Below are 24,560 nucleotides of genomic sequence, written 5' to 3' on the forward strand. Positions count from 1 at the left end.
AGAGAGACACTTAAAATTCCATAAATTTACTCTCTGCCTCTGCTTGGCCACCTTGTAATTGAAGTACCAAAACCAACTAAACAGGCAGAAGAATACCTTAGAAAATTATTACATTTACTGATACCTAACAATTTCATCTGCAGAACTTACGAATTCTTCCAGCCTCACCTTCAGTAATGCACCAGATTCTTCCCACATGCTGATGAAACCTTTACCTTTTCAGCACCAAGGAAACATTACCCTGCAGCCTTTTGACCCTCACACCACTACCACCAATGCTGCCTGCAAGAGCCCTTGCTCCAGCTCTGCTCTAATGTCAAGCCTGATGCCAACAATGAACTCAATACTACCAAAGGCAGTTGCTCTTCCCCCGCAAATCTGGAGCAGCTGCTACTCCCATGGATGTGCCATGAACACTCTCAGCAACATTAAATATCACTGAAGTTCACAGACTACACTTAATAACCTTCAAATACTAAATCAAATAAATGGAAATCTAGGCTCCAACTTCTGTGGCAGGCTGGGCTGAAAAGACCAGCACTGGATCAGACAACATCAATTCTGGCTTGTGAATTTTGTGTGGAGAGAAGATTGTGGGCAGTGGCAGGATCTTAAACAATTCTGGTTAAACTGCTGCAGCTAGTCTGCCAGAGCTCTCAGTTCAAAAACTTTCCTGGACCAAATATTCATGCTTTTAAAACTGAAGGTTCACAGTGTTGGCTACTAATGAAGTCAAGCCGTAAGAAGCCTTCATATCTCATCTGCCTGCATGTAAAGCCAGAATATACAGTCTAATCTATGACAATAGCCATGAAATCTACGACAAACAGCTGCTGAAGATAAAAGCAGGAAATCAGGCAGAAAGGACGTTTTGGATGACTATCTCTATTGCTTTATCATGGACAGAAGAATTAACTGTAGTAGCTGTTAGGGCAATTTTAAAATAGACAAAGATCTACCACTCCAGAGCACTTCTGTCACACCTTTTAAACCTTCCCATTGTTTCAAACCACAAAGGGAAGCAGACATCAGTGCCTCTCTTTTTTAATTTTTTTTTTTTTGTCAGGCAGAGGGGAGGCAGAGGAAGAGGCAGGAATAGATTCTACTGCAAAAATGTCTGAAGAGCCATACGGATGGTTGAGGTTAAGCAAAACACCAGAGATTTCATCAAGGTGCTTTGAGCAATGTTTTCCTTAGGTTTGCACTAAGACACCAACTTTTCACAGGCACTCCAGCTGGCATCTACTGATCAAGTCCTTAGTAGGAACCTCTGCAACAGTGTGTGTTTACCCTTTCTGATGTATAAGTAGAAGACAATGCTGAGTTGTAGCTCTACTCATTTTGAATTTTTGCCTAGGAGAAACTCCAGCCTCAGACTCCTGTGTACTTAAGATGGATGATAGTACTTTGAGGTGACAGCTGAGGGCACTGTGCTGTAACATGCAATTTATGTCTCTAATGTGTTCTTAAGCCACTAGGATCTAATAATAAAGAAGCAGAAATCATAATATACATAGAAGTACTTGCACCATTTGAATATTTTCCCAAGTATCACAGAGAGCACCAAAAGTAAAATGAGATTGGCATAATCTGGACACGACTGAAATGGGCAGAGCTTTCATAAACCAGCTATTTACATGCCTGAGTCTTCATACCACTCAAACTTCTTGACCACAGTAGGGCCAAGGATTTTGCACAATAAAAAACATCCAAAAAGAGGATTTTATAAGACTTGTGATTTTAGGAATATTTTTAATAGAAACAAAGCAGAATTACATTATAAACCAGCTGATCAGCACCTTGTCCATTCGTGGGATGTGCTCTCATACACTGAGACACCCAAGACAAATCCCTATTGACTTTCATGGGGGTTTGCCTGAGCAGACAAACAACAGGGCTCCTTTAAAGTGTACGTGTACTTGCCAGTGCAAGGAACCATGTACTTACTTCCTCAGACAGCAGGAGCCAAATGGATCTAATGAATGTCATTTTATCTGATGCTGCTGCTGTTTACAATAATAAACCTACTTCATTCCTTAGTGTTTGCAATTTCTGTGGAAGCTGACCCAAGATTAAGTCTCCAAGAAAGAAAACATAAAAGTGTTAGAAATCACAGCTATTTCTTCCCTCTCTGCTAGACATTGTCTAATGAGTTCAGCAAATTATATTCAAGATGCTGCTTTGCTGATTAGAAGTGCCACTACCTGATCTTTGAAGGCCACAGCCATGCCCCTATGTTCGTAGGTACAGACATTTTATTAAGTTGTGGTCTCTGCTCCTTGTGTTTTAAGCGTTCAAACATTCAAAGAGTCCAAGAATGCTTAAAAAAAGTACCTCCCTGTAATAAATAATCCATGTTCACAGAGCAGATAGCAGCCATTTTGACGCCTGTCATTTTGAGCAAAATCAGTTTTATATGAGTTTCCGGACTACAGAATCTGAAAAACAGTTCTTTCCTGGATTTACCCATTTTTTTTTCAACCTATGCATGTAACTCTGGACAACTAACCTAGAAATCCAAAAATCCTAGTACCAACCACAGACTTTGAAGATTGATGACATAGATTCAGAAATATCTGTGGAAGCATGGAGAAACAAAAGTGAAAGGTAATCTTCTATGGCACAGTCTGATACAGTCTTTCCTTCAAAGATCTAATGCAGTACTTCTTCCTACAGAAACAGATAAATCCAGAAACTAGAAAAATCAGACAGAAAACTAGTGCTAGCTTCCCATGCAAAGGAGTGAGACCTTTTTTAAAGTAGCCATAAGACTTCCTGTCAACTAATGCCATAGATATTTCAAGAGGGCCAACAGAATACAAAGTTTATTCCTGCTCATGAACCCACAGAAGCACATTTTTCTCCTCTCCGTTTTTTTGCTGCAGTTCAACAAAACTTCAGGGTTACCTCACTCATGTCCATAGCTCCTCAGAGTTTAACATACCAGCCTGAATATTCAAATTGAAGTTGTGGCTATGAGATTTTCACTCAGCTGCTTGTCTGATTTGGAGAGATGGAAAGAAGAAAACCATCTGCAGGAACCAACCATCTGTGTTCTTACCTGACTGCCATGTAAAACTTAATCTTTACGAGTTCAGTGCAAGATGGAAATCCAAATAGGAAGGAAAGAGAAGTACTATGAGAATCTAATGAAAACAGAGGTCATGCTCAGGTTCTTCCAGCACCTCGTGTTTGACAAATACAGCAGCATCACACATGAACTGCTGGAACTGGGCTGCAGAACTCAGAACCATCCCAGTTTTATTAAGGAAATAAAACAATTAACTGTAAACAGGTAATGAAAACAAACGGACATTCAGAAAAACTACTCCATGTCCCACATTGTTGCCAATGCCTCCTGAGCAGCAGCAGTGCTGTTGTTGTAATGTTACAGCAGCAGCAATTTTGAAGTTAGCAGCAACCTGGCCCATCCAGCCAGGCTGAGTCACTCCCTCTCATCAGACAGAAATGACTTTACACCCTGCAACATCAGAGCCCTGATCTCCACCTGTGTTTCCTTTCTCTTAAGCCTATTTTTTGCTTCCTACCTGCTTGTGCTGGTGGTTCTGCTCTCCCAGCAGGCTCCGAGCACTGCTCCCAGTGTGACTGGCATGTTATTAACGGAGAGGTGGCTGGTGTCTCTCATTACGCTTCCACTGAGTGAAAGCACCTCAGAACTAATTTAGCTTTCACTCACAGGGGAAGACACAGTACTCCACCAAGAAGTTCGCTATTCTGCTGCCTTTAGCAATAAATTCCCCTTCTTTTTTTGTTTTAACATTAATAAGGTGAGAGAATAGAGTATTTCCAAAAGAAATTAAGAAATGCAGAAGATAGATCCAAGTGCAGAGGCTCCCTGTGAGTAACCACCAAGCCCAAGTCAGAGAGATAACACGAATACTGAAGCAGATGTACAGGGTGGAGAAGAGCTCCACAGGCAAACAAGCAGTAATAAAGCCTGTGCCTAGCGCACAGAGTTAAGAAGGTCTCTCAACCATTTAAACTTTCTTCCCTGTTTGTGAGAGTTCTCTGTGGCAACAAATGCAAAACTCCTGTGAAATTAAGGACTATGGAAATAATTTTGCTCCCCAGGCTGAGAAGGTCAAACAGATTCAGAAAGCACTTCATATCCATCATTGTAAGAATAGAAACCTAATTAGAGACCAGACTTTGTCATCTAAAAGAGATCAAATTCACTTAAAGCTATCATTTGAAACATATTTTTAAAACACTTTCCCTTGATTATTAATTCATTTACTTGCACTGCTCACAGGTTCACTCAAATGAATCACCTCTTGACTGCCAATCACACTGGATTTGTGAGGATCACTGTTTGTTGCAATTTCTCCTTTTCATATTTCTACTATGTCTCCTATTTCTCTATTTTGGTGCTCTTTAAGACACGATATTTTACATGCTGTATTCTTATACATAACTTTAACAATGTACATTATATGCTGACAATTTTGTGTTTTACTGACAGAGTAGTAGTACTACAGAGAACGAGCAGAAGCCCAAGATAAGAGATTGTATTGTACCCATGGGATCAGGAGGTTACATGCAAAGATACCACAGAGTCTCCTCTGCCACGGAATCAAAGCCATCAAGAAAGTGGATAAAGATTTCTCTTGCCATGTGCATTTAAAGATTTTCCACCTATACGTCAATTAAACAGAGTAGTGGAATTATCAGTTAATCATTGCATAGATGGATTTGGGTCAATATCAAGGACCAACACACGTGTGTCTTACACATAAGAAAAACTTTACTGATTTTAATGGGTATGTTCTTATTCCTTCATACTTGAATAAATTTATTGCCCAGGAAGGAGTAAAAAAGAATAATAATTACATTGGGCTGGAATGCTTTAAACTTACTGTGCCACTGCTGTAGCAAAAGGGGTGCATGGTTCTTTAACAGGCAAGTATAGAATGAGGATAAAATTGAATGTACTTTATCTTTCACTTTACCCTCATTTGAACAACTGCTAGACTATGTTTGTAAGCCCAATATTTTGCAGTGATATTTTGGTTAGTGTTTATCTTAGGTTCATACACTCACTACTTACTCTGTACAAAACACTGAAGATAAAAATCAAACAGAATTAGATCACTATTCCTCAGGCTAGTGATAGATGCTGGGTAGGAAATCTGAGTTTAAATTTTTTTCTACCCCAAAATTATCTGCATCCAGAAAATTAAGCAAACTTCCTAAAAAAAAAAAAAAAAAAAAAAAAAAAAAAAGAGAGAGAGAGATAAAAAGTTGGAGAGCAGTTACACAATCCAATTTTTTTTGCATATAAAACATATTGTTGTAGCTTTTTGCTTGTTACTACCTATGAAAGTATCAATTCCTCTTTCTATTATGCAGTTTTTGCTGGAGAGCATTACTACCAGACAAATGACTTCGGAGACTTTGACCACACTATTTATCTATGACATTAAAGTTCAAAATTTGATCTTAAATTACCCAGCTTTGGCTTGCTCACCTCTGTGTCTGTGGAGGTTTGTACAGACACATAAACAAACACCAAACCACAGCTATTGGAACTTGGAATGCAAGCTACACCGAGATGTCTCACTATCATTTCAAAAGGCTTCCCACTGTCAGGCTGAAATGCCCAGGTGGGAAGACTGCCGTGAAATATGTAGGCGATGCTGCTGACTGGTTTTCAGAAGATGAGGAGCGTTTGAAGGCATCAAAGATTCCTGTGTGGATGTGTGTACATTAATCCCTGCCTTTGTGATATCTAGACTTGAATATCGTAACACGTTGTTTAATAGATTGCAAGACTCATCTCCTCACAGACTGAACCCTATTCAGGAATGTCAGTGCTCCTGCCGGGCTTCTGACTGATTTTAGGCATTCTAAACTGAACATAATGGCTGCTGAGAGATTACGTTGTTTGAAGGCTGAGTTTGCATCATGCTTTCAGATTGTTGTCTCCGCTCTTCCACTACTGGCAGAACTAGAAGTTCTAAATGTCCCTGAGATAGAAAACCTGTAATGAAGAAAGGGTAGGGCTTTGATACAGTACCTCACCTTTAAAGCTTCCTGAAAATGAAGTTAACTTATGTTTGCTTTAATAAGAAGCAATAATCTATTGTTAAAAATTCATATCCCCACCCTGCTGTAAACAGAAGAAAGATGCTGGAATAGTTGTTTTGTTTGTGGTGAAACGTAGAGTAGGAAAGCTCAGATGTGACAGTGAAGAAAGACACAAAGCACCCAGACTTCAGTAACAGCTTTTCAAAGCAATAGTTAGAGTTTTCATTACTCTGTTCCACTTCATGGTTTCAGCTTCATTCTTCATTACAGCATTTCAACAAGTAGTATAAAAGTAAATATGTGTTTATCCACCTCACAGAGCCAGCTGATTTCAGTTCCTGGGAGAAGACATGGGTACACTGAGGAGAGGAGTGCATGGAGAACAGCCACAGAAACCCTGAACTTCGCTTCACTGTGAATGATGAGCAGTTCCCTGTTCCTATGGTGGGCTGCATACTTTTACCTTTATGAAATAAAAGGATGTCTGAAACAATGGGTTCAAATCTCACCTAATGTGTAGAAATGAAGTCTGGAAACCCAGTGCTTACACAGTGTATTCAGTGCTGTGCCAGTTCACCACACAGCTTCCCACAGCACTGAGGAGGGTCACACTGAAGAAGTATATTTAATAGCTCAAATAAACTAAAACCCTAAGCACAGTGTAATTTAAATACGCATCCCAAGTTAATTTTAGTTATTTTTTTAGCATTACTAAGTGTTTTTATGGGTAATGATAAGACTGAGCACCATCCTTTGCTGAAAAGGAACATCTCACTTCATGAGGGCCGGCAGGCCTCACTGCTCTCCACCCACACAAAAAAAGGCGGGACAACGTGTAAACAGTTTGTAGACTGGCCTGCACCAGTCTGGGCTCATCTGGAAGTTGCTAACAAACATACCTAGATTCTATGTATATTTTTATATCTTCTTCAGGACTTGTAGAACAGCACTCACAAAGACCAGTCACTGCTTTCTTTATTTGAGAATGACTTCTGGCTCTTCCTCAAATTCCCTCTGGCCCTTACATACAGTCAGCATAAGAATTTTCCACTGATAGGACTTGCCAAACTTCCCCTACATCTATTTCCATTTCTCTTCATTTTTCTTGCTCCTTTCATTTTTTTCCTCTGCATGCTGACTCCCTAGTTCCTCTTCTACTAAATTATGCTCTATTATTTCCACAGCCTGAAGAACTCACAGCTGAAGCATTATTTCTAACCTTATTTTGTATTCCTAGCACGTCCTATAATCTGTTTTGAGTGTTATTTGCAGCCAAGATGCTGACACAGCATCAATTTTGTTTTCATGGTTTGACTGGGTAAAAGTGTGTCTTACTACAGGCACTGGGTTAAAAACAGTCAGCTCCCTAACACCAACACAAACACATCTAGAATGAGCCTCATTTTTTCAGGTGTTATTGTTTCTAAGTAGCAGCTGGAAAGCCTCAGCCCATCTTGGAAAACAAAAAAAGAGGAAAACTGATAAACCAAAATGGTACTTTTGTTGCATAATCTTTTTATTCCTTTCCTTTTCTCAGAAATTACTGGTACCTAAATGGAGTCATTTATATTATAGTTCCTTGTTGTATGTGCTTGAATACCCAAGGTATTCCCACTTTTTCCACTTTTCACGTGAAACTATGCTTTATGAATACACATAAATCTAAAATCCCATATCCAAGCCTTTCTGAAGTTTTAGAGGAAGTCTGATATGTGAACCACAGTCCCATTTTATAAAAAGACCCTTTAACAGCCAAACCAACCTCTTTAGCACTTTGAAGAAAGCCAGTAAGAACAGTGAAATACTAACTTCTGATAACCTATACTATCCATTTGTTATGAAAGTCTAAGGAAGTTATTAAGAAAGCCTTAGTGAGTCACTAATAAAAATATTGCAAAATCATCATGCTTATTTATTTGATGTATAGATTGCAAATATAAAGTCACTGCCAATCATGCAAATTCAATGCATTAGAAAGAGTCATGAAGAAAGCTCTTCTACTACAGCTTGTAAATAAGCACCATGTAAATGGGCAGTAACAATTTAATTAAGAGAAAAGAAGCACAATTACAGAGGAGCCAAATGCCTGAATAACTACAGGGTTTAACACCCAGCAATACAGGCTGTGTCCAAAGATGTATCACTTTCAAAACAATTAACTAATAATGGTACTGGAAAGCCAAGCTTGCCTCTGAAGAATGGGATAACTGTGGGATGCACAACATCATCACCTAAAAAAGAAAGTCTTTTTATCTCTCTCTTTTCTCTTTTTTCTCCCTTCTTTTTAAACCAGAGAGGAGATTACATGAATACTAAAAAGACTCCAGTTAACATATCTGGCTCTTCGACTTTCAACCTGGCCTTGTGGAAGAGGGGTCACTAAATGACAAAGTGCCATGGGTCTCCTCAGAGTGATTCAGCTGTTCTGCGCCAGGGACAAACATGCTGCAGAACTCAGGACAAGTCACTCAGCAGGGCTGGCTGGAGAAAAGGCTGGTCAGTGAATTTCAAATCTAAGACATGTCACCTGCTCTTGTTCTGGCCATTACCTTGCTGGTTTAGGCACAAACTTTGCATATTGCAAGTGCTCCCTTTTATCAACTCCTGGATTCATGGAGTTATATAATTTTCCCAAGAGGCAAAAAGGTAAGTGCCCCTATCAGTTCATAAGAACCATCCCTATCATGGTTCTCACAAGAGCCATATGCAAGGCTTTTGCTGCCTTTACTATTTAAGCTTAAGAACCGACTACAAAGAATTTCCTTAGCTGGAAATTCTTTGTAGTAGGTCTCAGCATGCATATGAATTCCATGTCAACCAACAGCCTGGATGGACTCTGTGCTGTTCCCTTGCTCAGTGCAGAGCCTGCTGACCCCACCAGCCTTTAGTCCAACAGTCAATGGCAAAACAGACTGCACATGGACACAGAACTACCAGAACATGGTGGCTTTCAGTCCTGTCAGAGAACAGACATCACCCAGAGTTACAGACTCAAGTCTTCCCCAAACAGCAGCCCCTGGCCAAGGGACTTGCATGCAAACAGTGCCTTAGCTCCGTGCTTATCTCCCAGGAGAGACACAGGCATCCCATCCTACAGGTGTGGGCCATTTCAAACCTGCAGCAGCCAACTTCAGCCTCCCCCACAACCATAAGCAGGTGCAGGGACCTCCAGTGAGTCAGTCTGACCTTGTGATACCTGAGGGTCAATCCTGGCATTTAGTGAGTACCGTTCGTGACTCCTCTTTACATAATTGGAGGTGGAGGAGGAATAATCCAGAAAATCTGGGAAAACCAGTATAAAACAGTCTTACCAAACTACATCTCTCACAGATTTCAGGCTCCCAACTTCACACTGGGGAAGGGCTATGTTTTGGCAGCATAAATAACAGTTATAATCTTGGCATCTTAGTTTGATACAATTTTTTATTTATTTTCCTTTTTTCCATAGCAGAGTGATTTTTTTTTTTTCAAACTTCTTCAGTACTACCTTCTATTTAATGCCAAAAGCAAGAAAGGATGGGTAGGCATAACTGGACCAACTAATATTCAGTTTGGAAATATTCCATTCAGTTCACCTAAACTGAATTCTCAATGATATGCCTAATTATCTTGGTCTTAATTTTTTTTTTTTATGACCTATTTTAGATACGCTAGTTTCAGTGCTAGCAAAAATACCTACTGATGTTGATGGGCTTCTGCTATTTTTTCCCAATTTACATTAAACTACACAAGAGGTCCTCTAATTTTTACCACAGCCAGGAAGCCCCAGTAGCTTGACCAAACCAGGCTTTCTATAGCTTGACGCACCCTTCTTTTCATGTGGCTTTTGTTTTCTGTTGGCTCTGCCTTTTTCTCTGACTCACTGCTGGCTACACCGTCACACAATCCCACACACTCATTCTCTGCAGCTTCAGCTTCAATAATCAGCCCATTTCCATTTTATACACATGCTGTATCCATTTTTTACCTCAGCAAAATACTGATTTCTATCTGACCCTCCCACGCAGAATACCACACCTGCTCTTCAGCATGAGCCAGCTCCAGGTGCTAATTCCAACGCCCTAAAAAAACACCCCTTGTGCATGATTGCTCCGTCACTTCATGCCTCCCTCTTCTTTGGATCCATTGTTTCATTCTCACTATAAAATTTGTATTTCAAAAGCAGTCTTTGCTCTCTCTCCTACTTCTGCTACACAGACAATTTTTTCACCCTGAAGAACTAGAGCAATCATTTCTGTATCCCTCAAATTATACCCTCATCTTTTATGTATATTGTATTCTCTGTTGAACTAAAGTATCCAGTCTTTGGGACCCCTGTACCTATTATCTCTGTTCTGCTCAACTGTAGCTTCTTGCAAAAACATCTGAAGGCTTTCTCCTTTCCACCCTTTCTCAGGAACTTCATCAACTGGTCAGGGAGACTGTAACCCCTTTCCTGTAATCCTCTGCCTTCTTCTACAGAGACAGATCCTGACTTGGTAACACAGATACTTCCCAATTGCTTGAAATATGCATTACTGTAAAAGGGGGAGAAGGGAACTGGGGAGTTTCTAAAAAACTGCAGCTGAGATTTACACTCTCTCTCTCTCGTGTGCAACTTCAGAGTACACCCTTTGAGGTAACCACTGTCATTTCCCTGCCTCTGCTCAGGGTGCTGCACAATAAAAATACAGCTTCTGCCTGTGAGTCTTTGGGTGCTATTGAAATGTATGTGTTAAACAGCACATTGCATAACACTGCCTAGTTAGTGTTTACTTCTTTTTGCCTTCCACCCAACGCCTGTATATCAAGCAAAGTATAGCACAATTTGGCAGAGTTAGCTGACAGAAAAATTAGGATTATCTTTTTCACTTTGGGTAGTGCATTGTGCACTGTTTATTTTATTATCTTTTATAGCTAGTTTAGCTACTTACAGTATATGATACATATGAACATGATCAGAATTTTTTTTTTGCTGTTTATCATCTCATCTTTCACAGGAAGAAGACAAAACCGATACAAACAAAACCCTAATATTTATGTCAGTGCAAGAATAGATCAATGGATCAAAGCCAAAACAGTCCCAAGAGGAAAGCAATAGTCTCTTTTTCTGTTAATGAACAGTCTGTTGTTACAAATTCATGTAGGCTTTAATTTAATAAACACAAATGGATGAATGTGCTTACACGATGTCATCCCCTTCAGGCTTGAAATCACTGACATGGAAGAACTGTCACACTTCAGTGAATTGAGTGCTACTCCCTACCCTTTCAAACCTCATTCACTGTGGCAACACAGACATGAAAAATTAAATTTAATTTTATAACTAATTCTTACACCTTTTGCTGAGTTTGACTCTTTTACATTGGAATGTGGATTTTAAAAGTTACGTTCTATTTTACCTGACTTGTAGATAAATTGCTTCATTCTGACCAAAAAAAACCCCAAACCAATTAAAAAACCCTTAGCTTGAACACAGAGTTTTAAGAAATTTTATAAATCAAAACCATTTGGAGTTCATTTGACCTCACATGGGTAGACTCAGAAAATGAGTCCATTAATGTCAATAAGCTTCAGTCCTTACATAAAGTTTAGTGCAAGTTCACATGTATTTATTTACCAAAAGCTCTGACTTTCACTTAGAGGCTAAAACTTGCAATCTACAACAAGCATTACATAGGGTGGTGTTTTTAATCCACTCTACAAAACAAGCAGCAAGCACTAAAATCTGCCTCCCATGCAGTAAAATCTGTATAAAACAGATTTGACTGCTACTCAAGGTAGCAAGGATTAACAAAGCTTTTGTAAACACTACTTTCCTTTGCTGAGCTGACTGACACTGCTACAGCCCCAAACAACTAGCAAGGAGTACATTTTGGGGGAACAAATGTAATACAGAAATCAACTTAAATAAAACCATTAAGAAATCTTCCTAATCTGTTTTACAGTTTGACAAATACCAGCTTGTTATTCAGGCATGTCTCAAAGTTTCTGAGACAGGCAGGATTTTTGGGTTTGTTTTGGGGAGGGTGGGTTTGTTTGTTTTTTTCTTCCACTAAAGTCTTTTCAAAATGCAATCAACTTTGTCCTTTGTTGGTTGCAAGGGTTATACCCGGCTATAAAAAACTTCATTCAAGCATTGCTTCCTTTAATCTGCATGGAGAAGTTTATCCAAGTACTAATTCAAAAACAGATCTGTGACTTACCAAAAATAGATCTAAGGCATTTGCGTCTTGCTGTTCTCTAGAACTGATATGAGAATTAGTTATCAGAGATAGAAACAAACAAACAAAAAAAACCCCAACAAACAAAAACAAAACAAAAGCTCCTAGAAGTGTACTCTGGTGCTTCTAGCATGGAACTCTGCGCTACAGAATTCATAAAAAATGTACAATGTACATAATATCAAATTTTTCTACTCCTAGAGTTACAGGGAGACAAAAGAAGCTGGAAGAGTGGAAGATACCAAACATTCCACAGAATATGCAGGCTACAACCTTCATACCACATCAGCTTCATTAGATAAAAGCCATCTTCAACATTTTAATGGAGTGATTACCTGGCATGCCAACCACATCAGTCATGTCACCCAGTAGAAAAGTATATTTTAACTTAATTCATTATAAATGTCTTGCTTCAAAGTGAGAAATGGGGATCAAAAGCTCAGCTGATGGGATATATAAAATTCAAAAATGTCAAGACCCATTTCTTGTGAAGAAAACAGCCCAAGAGCCACAGCTTCACGCTCATCTTTAGCCCTTATGAGACACAAATGGCAAACTTTGCTATGTACCACGGTGGAAATAAAAAGTACCACAGAACAGACATTTAAAAAGCAAGCTAAAAAACCCAAGGTGGCTAATGATGAAACTTATTGATTGATAAAGTTCATCCCCAAGACATTCAGAAGACTGAAGTGGGTAATTCATGTGAGGAAAAGTGATAGAAATTTCCAAAACGGACAGAACAGATCCTCAGCTACCCTTGGAATGTTCATGCCCATTTCTTAAAGAAGGTGGAGTCACACTAAATACATCATTAACTCATTAACAAGCTTATTCTACCTAATAAACTAATTAAATCCTCAATACCTCAAATCAGAGATCAGCATATCTATAGCTTTGTATGAGAGGTAAGAATAGGCTTAATTCACAACCTTCACAGCATCCCCTGGCCTGAACACTTCAATAGCACAGAAGCCTGTACTTGTACCAGCTGAGCAACAAAAGAAATAGTTGCAGCCAGACTGATACCCTGTTTCTGATAAGCAGGTTTGCAGGGTCATGCTGAAGAAAATACATAACTTCTGGTTGTTCAGTTAGGCCAGGCAGGGCTGGTTGATGGATCGCTGCACCAAACTCCACCACACAGTTTAAACGTGCCAGGTCTCAAGTAAATAATTTATTTCACTTGAGCTAACCAAGCAATGAGTGTTTTTCCTGCTTCTTGTCATCCTGAAAACATATCTCCTCACTCCTCTGTTACCACTGCAGACCACCACGGGTTTGGGGTACAGACAGACCCAGGACAGTTACAGACACAAATAGCCATTGCTTTGGGATGGCTAAAGGTGATGTGTTCTCACAGCTGGCAATCCTCTAACATACACAGAAATGACCCCATGTTTGCATTAGTGAAAAAAAGGTTGGATTCTTTCCACGTGAACACTAAGCTGTATCTTCATATGAAGGTGGCAATTAAAGAAAAAAAAAGCCACAGCTATATTATGGAACTCCATGCTGCCTGTCTTTGCATCCTTGGAATTTGACCAGATTTGGAGCTAGAGAACAAAAGAAGCCATCTCTGTGTGAATCACAGAAGGTGCTACGGGAAATCTGATGATAAAGCTCGTGCTTTTAAGTTTTATAGTTTTGGCTGTAGATCCAATTGCACATTAGCATCCAAATAATTAGGGGCTTATCCTAATCGAAGCAATATTTTCAGAATGTCTATCTTATCCTGAAATTTCTGGTGCCTCCTTGGTGTTCTAAGCAGCCTCATCCCCAGGTGAAATGAAAAGGACAAAAGGTTACTTTGCAGCTTGCAACATCAGGGCCCCATCAGATCACCTGCTGCTTGCTAAGGCAGAATTACAGCTTATGTTTTCCCAATGTTTTGAATCATTAATTGTTTCTGCTAAGTGAACCAGCTCCAAGTAAAGAGACACCAGGACACAAGTAACCTGTATCTACTCACTGGGGATGTGAAAGAATGAAGTTTCAGTTCTAGACTGAATCTTGCTTAATGGTGGTAGCTGGTGAGTCAGGGGTCTGGCCTGACAATCTTGACTGAAAATTGCCTCTCTCTGTATCTGAATGATTACATGAAAGGCACTGGCTCTAGCAAATTGGGATTTCCTGCTAGGATGTAATTTTGTGGAAAGACCTCATAAGTGACTCAAGTTAGAACTCTCACACAAATTCCCTAAGCCATCTTTCACTACAAAACTGAACCGACCTGGTCTGGTTTTGCACCGTTCCGTACCTAACACAGTTTTGTGCACGTGAACTAAATAACTCTTAAAAAGTGTTAGGTAATGAATGTGTGAGGAATATTGGTGACAGACAGATGTCAGCAACAATATTTCTGGATTTCATTTAGCACATTTTTAGAGAAAATGTTAAATCAGGATACACTATAAGAATGTTAACATAGTATCAGAATTTTCACATTCAGTTGTTAGATACACAAATAATTCTAACACTTACTGATGTAAACTCACACCCAAATTTGGTTCTGCAACTGCTATCAAGTGCTGTCGCTTACCCCATCTCTAATTTCAATAAGTACATGACTGAGGGAAGGGGAGCTGCATAACAATGAGTAAAGTCTTTGGTTTTGCTCTCCTTGCTTCATGTATTTCTTGCTGTATGACTGCTGGAGATACTTAAATCCAGACAAAATGCAGGAAGTGCCCGGTCCATGTTAATGGGTTTGGAGAACTCTAAGGCACAGACTTACATGTCACTTTGAGGATTTTTTGCACACATGGCCCTTCTTAGGTCCATTGGTCTGTGCCCACCTGGAGTGATTTGCTGTGAGCATTCCCATGAGACCACAGAGCTACTTCCGGCAGCTCACGTTGCACAAGCAAGGAGTGGGAGCAAACCATGCAGGGCATGTTTATCAGGTGCCCCTGTGAACAGTGCTGGAAATGAAATGTAGCTGGCTGAGCCCTGGCTAGCACAAACTTCATGGTCTCTCATGAACTTCCTGTGACTCTCTAAGGAACACTGAGCTATTGAAACACAGACCTACTTACCTTTCCTGTAGCTGCTGCTGTTTTCTTTAAAGCCGTTTTTTCTGTAAACTGAAGTGAATTTTTATTTAGGCCAACTCAATAATGTTGATGGTGCCTAATACTTAGGTTAACTACACCTCTTAAAAAGGCAGTTTTAACATTTTACAACAAACCATTGCTGTGAAACATAAAAGTCATAATGCTCTAGATAGGCAAAGAAAGTTACTGTGAAATTAAGAGTTTTTTCTAGGGATACCTATGGAGATTGACATAATCCTTTCTTATACCAGCCACAGACCTTATTTTCAAAGTAAGCTTTTTGAATATTGGCAAATATTAACTACTCACTGAAGGCCTATAAAAACCCGCCATTATTCACATTTGCTTCAGATTTATCCATGCACATCCATGTGTGTCACAATCCTGCCTGTACAAATCACTTCTGTTTAGAGCAATTAAGCTGAACGAGGCTGAACTAAACAACTTTGGAATTTAAGGTTTAAGGCTTTGGAAGAACAAGTAAAACAAAACGAAACCTCAGTCTGCAATCCAGTCACTGTGCAGCCACATGCTGTTGGTTATTTCACTGTTGGAACAGACTGTTGCTTCCATGAGGGGAATACTTGAGTGTGGTAACTCCAAGTTAATGTGGCAGGGCTGAAATGCAGATCGGCACAACAGTGCCACTAATTTCACTGCTCAGGCTCTGTTCTCTGCTCAGCACGTTTTCCAATATTCCACCGGCACGGAGGCAGCAGGCGGCAGCTCGTGCACTAAGTCCAGCTGCACTGGAGCGCCGAGCCATCCTTCACCCCGGATGTGCCTCCCCCGCTGTCAGCACCCTGCCAAGTGCACCAGGTAGAATTCCCACCCTGCCACGGCTCGCTAAGCTGAGCTCCAGAGCCACCGGGAGCTTGGCTCGGGGTCAGGGCGCAGTTATGCAACCGCGGGGCCGGAGCCTCCGGAGCAGGGAGGAGAGAGCACAAGGGCAAAAACCAGGCAGGAACCCACATCTCAAAGGTGTCCCAATGTTACAAAAACAGACTTTCTCATCTTCTAACGGACCACAGACTTTATAGAAGTTGGTTTTTTTAATTTTTAAAAAATTATTTTTCCCAGGGTAGAACATTGCATAGTTTGAATCTCCACAATCAGGGAGAGCAGTGAAGTGAATGATCTCAGCCACTTGTATACACACTTTAGGCTGTAGTCCAGAGATAAATGATACTGAGCACTACTGCCTGCACTCCTCAAGTAAACTTAATGAGCAGGCACGTAGGAATTAAAGGATTGTGCAGGACCAAGACACAGACATTTATACCACAGCTGGAAACCCTGAGTGATACAAAGGCAAATCTCTCATCTAGAGTCTCCAACATGGCTGAATAAATGAAAGTAAAAGACTTCTATCAGGATGTTAGTTTGGGACTTTTTTTTTGCTACAGTATACAAATCACTTCAAGAAGGATAGGAGCACACAACAGATGATCAAACATTACTCAGCTGACCCTTCCAAGCACAGTCTTGTTCAGACAGACCCTCAGATTCTGCTATAGGACAAAGTCTATTCCTGAGCAAATATTGAGCAAGCAAGATCCTATTAATTTATTTCCAGTTTGAGATGTGGCCCTGTGAATCCTTGGCAACAAAACAGCTTGAAAACAACAAAAATTACAATTAAATAAGTCCTCACTCTTCTGAAAACTATCCTGGGCACTAGGGATTTAGGTACCACTACCTAAATGTTGGATTTAAGCAATTTATTTTGTACCACTGATAGTTTGCAGTGTAACAAAACTATGTCTCCAATAATCTGTGTTGCCATTCAAGTAACTGTAAGTAAACGGTGAGCAAGGGGAAGGAAGATGAGCAGTTCAGAAATGTGGCATCTCATTCTGTCTCTCTGTTTGGCCTGATTTAGACTTCACAAAGTCAAGATCAAGATTTTAGATTCTTCTGTTGAATCAAAAGGAGGGAGAGATCTAAGAGTATTTCTCTAGAGACAGGAGCTTTATAAACAGCTTTGCCAAACACTGACAACAGCTTGGTCCTCTATACCCATTTTTATAGTATTGGAAGCTACAAAAATAAATACAAATTCATATCAGAGGAAAATTATTCCATCTTGTTAATTCACCAAAGGTTTGGATAGTGTTAGGTGATTAAATAAAAAACCAACAACAACAACAAAAAAATCCACAAAAAACGACTAATTTATTTAGAGGAGAGATATATTTTTTTTCCCCTTGCCAATTAGGTGATGGTCAAAATCTTGAATATCATGATTTTATTTTAAAATGATCTTAGCTCCAACAGAGATTTACGGGAGTTGCAGCTACCAAAATAATTTTAAGTGGTGGTGTTCGTTGTTGGTTGTGGCCTTTGTTTGCTTTGGTTTTTTGTTATGTCTGATTCTAAATAGAGAGAAGTCTGGAAAATCCAAGAGAGACTATTCTCAACAGAGAATTCTAGCCCAAAAAAGTATGAGCTTGCATAATTTTAGATATCTTTTCAAAGTTCCAAACTGAGGCCCTAGTAACTCATAACCTGTGCCAGTGAAAAGTCTGGACAGTTGTACAAAAAAGGAGTATGTAAAAACCAACATACCTGGAAATTTGGCCTAGGACATTACAGTAGTAAAAGGCAGCAAATACAGGTTACTACAGAGGAAAAGATCTAATTTTTATTTCCCGGTAAAGGAAAACTAGAAAGGAAACTGAAAACAAAATGAGCCACACAACAGCTTAAAGGATATATATTTGATCTCTTAAGCTAAAGGACAAAACCAGTTCTGAACAACTGATGTCTTCCTACATGCACTGAAGCCCCTGTACAGGACATTTTTAAAAAAAAAATAAAATAGAAGAATATAAAGAAAATAGTATCAAGTAAAATGCAACTCCTCAAAGAATGGAGTAGCTCTCAATAAGGTAAAAAATGGAATGGAGGAATTCGATAGGATCCAGTATATAGATCACTTCAGGTGAGCAAGGAGTTTTTTCTGATGTGGCAAATTACTTCATTCCTGGTTAGGACAGGAATTAATACTGCTCTTGCTACATTTCTGTATATCTGTAAGCACAGAGGAATTTCACGGAGCATACCAGAAATTCTGAACCAGGAGTAACCTGGTTGACTCTGGCTGCATCATGGAAGAAGCTACCAGTAATGTGCAGCTCTCAAAGGATTTAATAGATGTATAACACTAAATTGTGACATTTCAAGGGGAGAGTACAATGGCATGGGTTTTGAAACTACACAATCCATCTTCTTGAGTATTTCAACTCTGTTGAAAACCAGAAAGGAATTTACAGTGTTACTTTCAAATAATAAATACTTTAAATAAGTGAATGGAGTGGAGATTTGGATTTTATCTTAAAATCACTAAGGGATAAGGAAGGCAAAGCAGTGCATACAAATACCAAGACAGCCTTATATCATCCCATTTCTCACAAACACACCTAAAAGTAACAGGCACTTAGAGAAAGTCTCCCAAGTCCTCCTATTGTGAGGTTTCTGTATAACATTCAGAGGATTCCTTGGTCACCTTCACAGATTCTCTGAGACTAAGCCAAAAAGCTTAAATTCTTCAATTACGCCTGGAAGTTCCAGTCAGTGGCAAGCAAATTATGTAGTTAATAAGGGATATCAATTTGTGCATCCAGGTAAGTACTGACCACCCTCTGTTCGATTTTAATAGTTTTGAGAACAGCCACTGAGGTCCTGCTGTCCACCCCTAATATTTAGTCTCTGCTGCATGCACTGCTCAGAAATATTCAGAAGCAGTAAAGTAGGACTCTCACTGACTATTACGTAATGCAAAAGCACAAGGGGCTCTTCATAAAAACTCTCAGAGCCCACCCACCACCTCACCTACTGAAGATGACCTGAGGGAGAACAGGGCATTACATTTTGCAAGCCCCAGGACAATTTGCAATGTGAAGGTGCTGAGAGGTGAACAGTACCACCAATTTGGAGGAACATTTGGACATTGGACCAGCGCAAGACAAAAGAACTAACAACTGAAAAACAAAAGGCCTGCTCATTTAAGGCTAAATACTGGAGCATAAACACATATAGTACTGTCAAAGCAAAGGAAGCAAAAGATATAAACAGATGAAATGCACAAAATGGATCACCTGCATTACAGAGAAACATCAGATTTGTGAAAATACTGTTATCAGAGTACCACAAGGATGAAGCCCTAGGTAAAAATATGTCAGACTCCCAGGCTTACCAAGAGAGGTTATTTAAGAGGGAGGTTGCCAGGAAGTAAAACTGAGGTTGCTCAGCAGCATTTTAGGGCTCACAAGGAGGCGGAAAAGCATTCTTGGAGCTCTTACTGCCCAGCAACATTCACTGCATAATCCAGCCTCCAGTGCCAGCTGGTCCTTTTAGAAAACTGTTTGACAGAGTTTCCTCTCAGGTGATCTGTTCTGCCTCCAGAGTCCTTTAGACTTGAGTGCCACAGAGACACCTGACATTCTGGGTGTTGGCTTGCAGGTTTTTTTAAACATGACTTAGAGGTTCCTATCTCTGCAAATGAACACCACAGCCCAAAGTCTCCAATTATATGTTAAGAAACATTGTGCTCCAAAAACCAGAAATTGTTGTGGGTTTCACTGGCTAAAACCACTAGATTCACACCCCGCCTAGGCAATAATACTGAAGAAATTGTTCCAAACTCACTTATCACAGCATCAAAAATAGAGGCCTGTTTGGTTGTATCCAACACAGCTTTTCATGGCAATACTACAATGCATCTGACTCTCTTCATGAATGTACCCAGCATAAACAGAGTATTGGGGATATCAAAATAGGCTCCATATTCAGACAACTGATGAAGTGAGCCAATACTTACAGAATATATTTAGTATATAGGAAAAAAGATAGCTTTGTTAGTGCTTTTTTGTTTTAATTAGAGAAAATTGCAATGTATACACCAGTGCTGCAAGGCAATCTTCCTAGAGAACTAACTAAATGTATGGAAATACTTTTACTGAAATAACTTATGCTGAATTAAATGTTTTCCTGCTTTATTTGATTTGGCTTACTGATCATTTAACTGTCACCGAATTCTGAACTTAAGAAGTGGCAATGTTTAATGACAATAAGACATTGTAGATCATGTGTTAATGCTGATTAATGCACTTCCCAAGCGTGCTGCAAGCATTTGGCTGGCCTTGTACCTTACACTGTGCACCCAAGGCATGCATTCATCAGCACTACTGCTCTGTCTGTCATGTCTTATTGCTAAAGTAGTGCACCATTCCCAGTATGTTTGCTTTGAGCCTGCCTCAGTCAATTTACATTACACTGCCCACCCAAACCCACATTTTTGAGGTTCACCCAGCTCTTGATGATCAGGGGCCTGTATGTTTAATAACGTTTTGCTCTGCCAGTCTAATTAACTCCGGCACTGTATCTGCAGTCAGATAAAATGCTCATTTCACACCACATTAATTTTTATCAGCTGAACATTAAGCAACACAAAGCTATCTATGCTTGGTTTAATTTACATACTGACAGAGCTACAAAGAATTACTGCAGTGACTGCAAAGCAAATAAGTAGAACTGGCATCAAACATGGCTCCTTCAAAATGAAATATTGATTTGCAAGGCTGGCATCCCAAAGCAGAAAAGAGGAAAAGAAAGAGAATGAGAAATTACTTTCCCCTGTCAGCACTAGAAAGAAAAATACACAGTTTGTAACCTGTATTTCCCTAAATGTTATAGCTTGAGAGGAGTATTAAAATTAAAACTTATTCTTCAATTGGCCAAGAAGAGTTAAAGGTTGTGGTAACGTTTCTCATGCCTTAAAAAGAAAAGAAAAAAGGGGTCAGGAAGGTGGGGAGGGACACAACGATTGTGTTAGAGAATACAACTTAAAAGATTTTCCTGCTCTTTTCACTGGCTAAATTTAGCTGAGCAGTCCTCTTTTTGTGGACTACGGCCATAAGTCAAATCTGAAGGTAGAATGTAAGAAAGACCCTGGAATTCTACTATATGAATAAGAACACAGAAGAAAAATTCTGGGAGCCTGGGATTTTATTCAGAGTCTAGCAGTGACCCTTCAGTGCTGTTTAAAAGCATCAGTGACCCCACAGTACCCAGAATAATAAGTGTTCATATGAGTTAATCTGAACACATAAAAGCTGGCCACATACATCAATCATTGCCAGCTTTTCCAGAATCTTGCACCACAGTAGTGAGGTGAAGACCTCAGCTCCAAAAATAAAGTATCCTGTCCCTGCTCAACCGGCCAAAGTTAAATCTTGACTAAAACTAATTATGAACTGCACACCATTTAAGTATTACAGAATACATCCTCCCTTAGGCTTTATCTAGTCTTTTGTTTGAGGGTAAAAAAAAAAACAGGCAAGTTCAACTGGGCTGCATTGCAAAAATCGCACAGACATTTAACAAATGAGCAAAATTAATAGAGTAGCACTCTGCCACTTCTGCCTGTAGGTTAACACCATCTTTTAAATCTTGCAGTTAGTATGTGCCACTGAGTGATCCTCTAATGCTTTTTTTCCTGTTCCTCAACCACTCTAAACATTAAGGAATGACGGTTCAGTACCAGGAATGTTTCCACTCCCAAAAGTGCACGAGGTCATCAGGACAAGCAGCTCCCTTGTAAGCAGGCAAGGAAGACCACTCATTGATCCTAGAGGAGGACTGAATAGCGTTCACTGTTCCTTTCCTGAGGAAAAATTTCCTGGAAAGGATTTTGTAAAACTTCAAGAGCTTTCTTGAGCTTTGTTTGGTTTGCTGGAGAGCTACAATTTGAGCCCTTTTCAGCTCCATGGTTTTCTGGAAGAAACTGCCCTTGGCATAGATACAGTTAAAAGTCTGTGTGACCTTTGAAATTTTCCCTTTCCCCATCTCTATGGCTTCCTTCTTTTCTGCCCCCGCCTCTAAGTGAGCAGAAGAGTAGATCTACCTTGGACTGGGAAATATGGAATTGTTCCCTGAGGAAATTGGCTACTGCTGTGAAATTTTCCCTTGCTGTCGAAGTCACCTTTATGAGGAGTTCTTTTCTCTTTAAAGAGCAAATACAGTTAATAACCACCTACCTAGAAGCACTAATATTCAACTTGACCGGTAAGTGAAAAATAATTTCAAAACAGGACATGGTATTACAGCTATTTCTACTGACTGCAGTGCAGTTTATTATTGTATGCCAGCTATTTTGGGAAACAAGTCAACTTAAAATGTCATATTAATTATTTACAAAATACTGACAAAAATGAAATGAAGATTTGACTGAAATAACAATTCAGTGCCTCACTCTGCCTTCTTAATGAACATAACAGGGAACTGCTGAATAATTTTCTGCTTACTCTACCACAATCTTTCCTTCTCCTTCCCCTGCAAAATAGACCATCAAAAAAAACCTCAGGCTCAGACATCTCTGAATCTTGGACAGGTCGAACAGCATAATCAAATCTAGATTCCATCTACAGCCAATGCTGGGGAACTGTTTGGTTTATCTTTATAGAACATTCCTTCGACATATGTTAGTCAGTGTCTCAGGGCACACTCACTTTATTTACAGCTGTGCTTTGAAATATGAGAAGCAAAATAGCCCCAAAATACCATTCTAACTAAAATCAGTCATTGTTTTGGAGTAACTACAATACAAAGAGTATTGACCCTTTCTGACTTCCTTGTCACATTAAGTCAGTCGGAGCCCAAAGGATAACATGACTTCTAATTCAAGGTAACTGGAATAGAGAAAAGAGAAGAGAGGCTGATTAATTAGAACTATATAGTGAACTAATTTGCATCCCTATTCTCACTGGTTTTCTAAAAAGAGAATCAACGTGTGTTTGTGCCTCACATCATCTGGCTCTTTCCCATATTAAAAATGACAGGTTTTGCAAGTGAAAAAAAAAGAATTTCCTATAAAAAGTGTATTTCCTATTGGGACACAGATGATTTTTACTGAAGTAAAATTTCCTTCATCACTAGTGAGTTTGGGATAAGAAGCATGGAAATTTGTTCTTGGATTTCTTCCAAGAACTAGCAGGACTTCCAGCACTACTGCTACAAAAAATTTGAGAGGTTAATCTAAATTATTTCATGCATCCTGCCACCACATCATCTGTCATGTCACTACTTCTGCCCAGCAGACAGAGCAGTGTAACCCTTCCTCGCAACTAAAGCCTCACCTTGTGCCTGAGATGGGCACCTGGCAGCACAGAAATGATGCAATCCTGCGCTTCCCACCATCCCTCCTCTCTTTTCCAGCCACAAAAAGGATATCCATAATAACTCTCCCTAGAGAGCAGCAGAGCAAACAAGGGGATAGACCAAGGCATCTTTGCCTTGTTTCTCTTTCTAGCACAAGAAGATGTAGAAAACAGTGAGTCATCACAATGAATTTTCCATTCAGGACTGCTGACTGAAATCATAGGGCTCCCAGCTGCACAGTAACACCATGGACTGTGTTGGAGGAGATCCCTCTCAATCCATCCACGTTTCTGTTTCAAATCACGTTTTTACAGGAGTGACATTTTACTAGTAATCCCAGCTGCTTTACTGAAGTATTTTGGAGGTCCAAAGATCCTCATAAATTTCCTGTAGCGTTTAAGGCTACTTTAACTCATTTGAACTGAAGTGGCTCTGATACTTGGAAATAAATCTCGCTTTATGACTTGGAAAGACCTGGGCAAATATTAGCCAGTTAAGTCCTCTGTGACTTCCTGCCTCAAAAAGTGATATGAGACCTTGCCAGGGCTATCAAACTGAACTTTAACTCTGCTTAACATCTGCCTGAAATGCAGAGGTGGGAAGAGTAGTCTTATGGTCCACTGTCTCTGCAACAACTAACTACTCAAAACTTTTTTTTCCTTTTTTTAATTTCACTATCCAAAAGGCTCTTTTTCAAACGAAGACAAGATGTGCCATGAACTGTTGGCTTACACTCTAGGCACACTGTCTAAAGCATTCCCCCATTCTGTATAATGCTAAGTTTTCTTGTCTAACACTACTTTCTGCCTTTCTTAGAAGGGGGGGAACCTATTTTATCTCTCTGTACATATCTAATGTTAAAATGAAAAGATTCCTTTTCACCATCCCATTCCATCCAACTTTCTTTCCCTGGACTCTGCTTTTGCCAGCACTTTGTGTAGGCTCTGTCTTTGGTAACTGAAGTCAGTAGTTTATTGCTATGCAGGCTTCAGGAGTGAAACGTCACTGGCTGAGAGGGAGCAAGTATTGGTCTTGACAGTTTGGATGCTGCTTCCTTTCTCAAAGATGACTTTTTTGACAGCACCAGAAAGCT

The 24,560-nt window shown here is 39.7% G+C and overlaps 1 protein-coding gene across 38 annotated transcripts in view; it reads right to left on the reverse strand.

Moving 5' to 3' along the window:
- RORA (RAR related orphan receptor A) overlaps nucleotides 1-24,560 on the reverse strand; it is a 480,592-nt gene that overhangs the window by 142,520 nt on the left and 313,512 nt on the right. For 15 of the 38 annotated variants that reach the window (XM_069026309.1, XM_069026312.1, XM_069026280.1 and 12 more), the window contains one exon: nucleotides 15,290-15,337. The exons of the other annotated variants lie outside the window; for them this stretch is intronic. In XM_069026309.1, coding sequence (XP_068882410.1) covers nucleotides 15,290-15,337 — 48 coding nt within the window. The remainder of the gene's footprint in view (nucleotides 1-15,289; nucleotides 15,338-24,560) is intronic. 38 annotated transcript variants of the gene reach the window in all.

This window comes from Aphelocoma coerulescens, chromosome 10 (genome assembly GCF_041296385.1).
Source record: "Aphelocoma coerulescens isolate FSJ_1873_10779 chromosome 10, UR_Acoe_1.0, whole genome shotgun sequence".
NCBI classification, from domain to species: domain Eukaryota; kingdom Metazoa; phylum Chordata; class Aves; order Passeriformes; family Corvidae; genus Aphelocoma; species Aphelocoma coerulescens.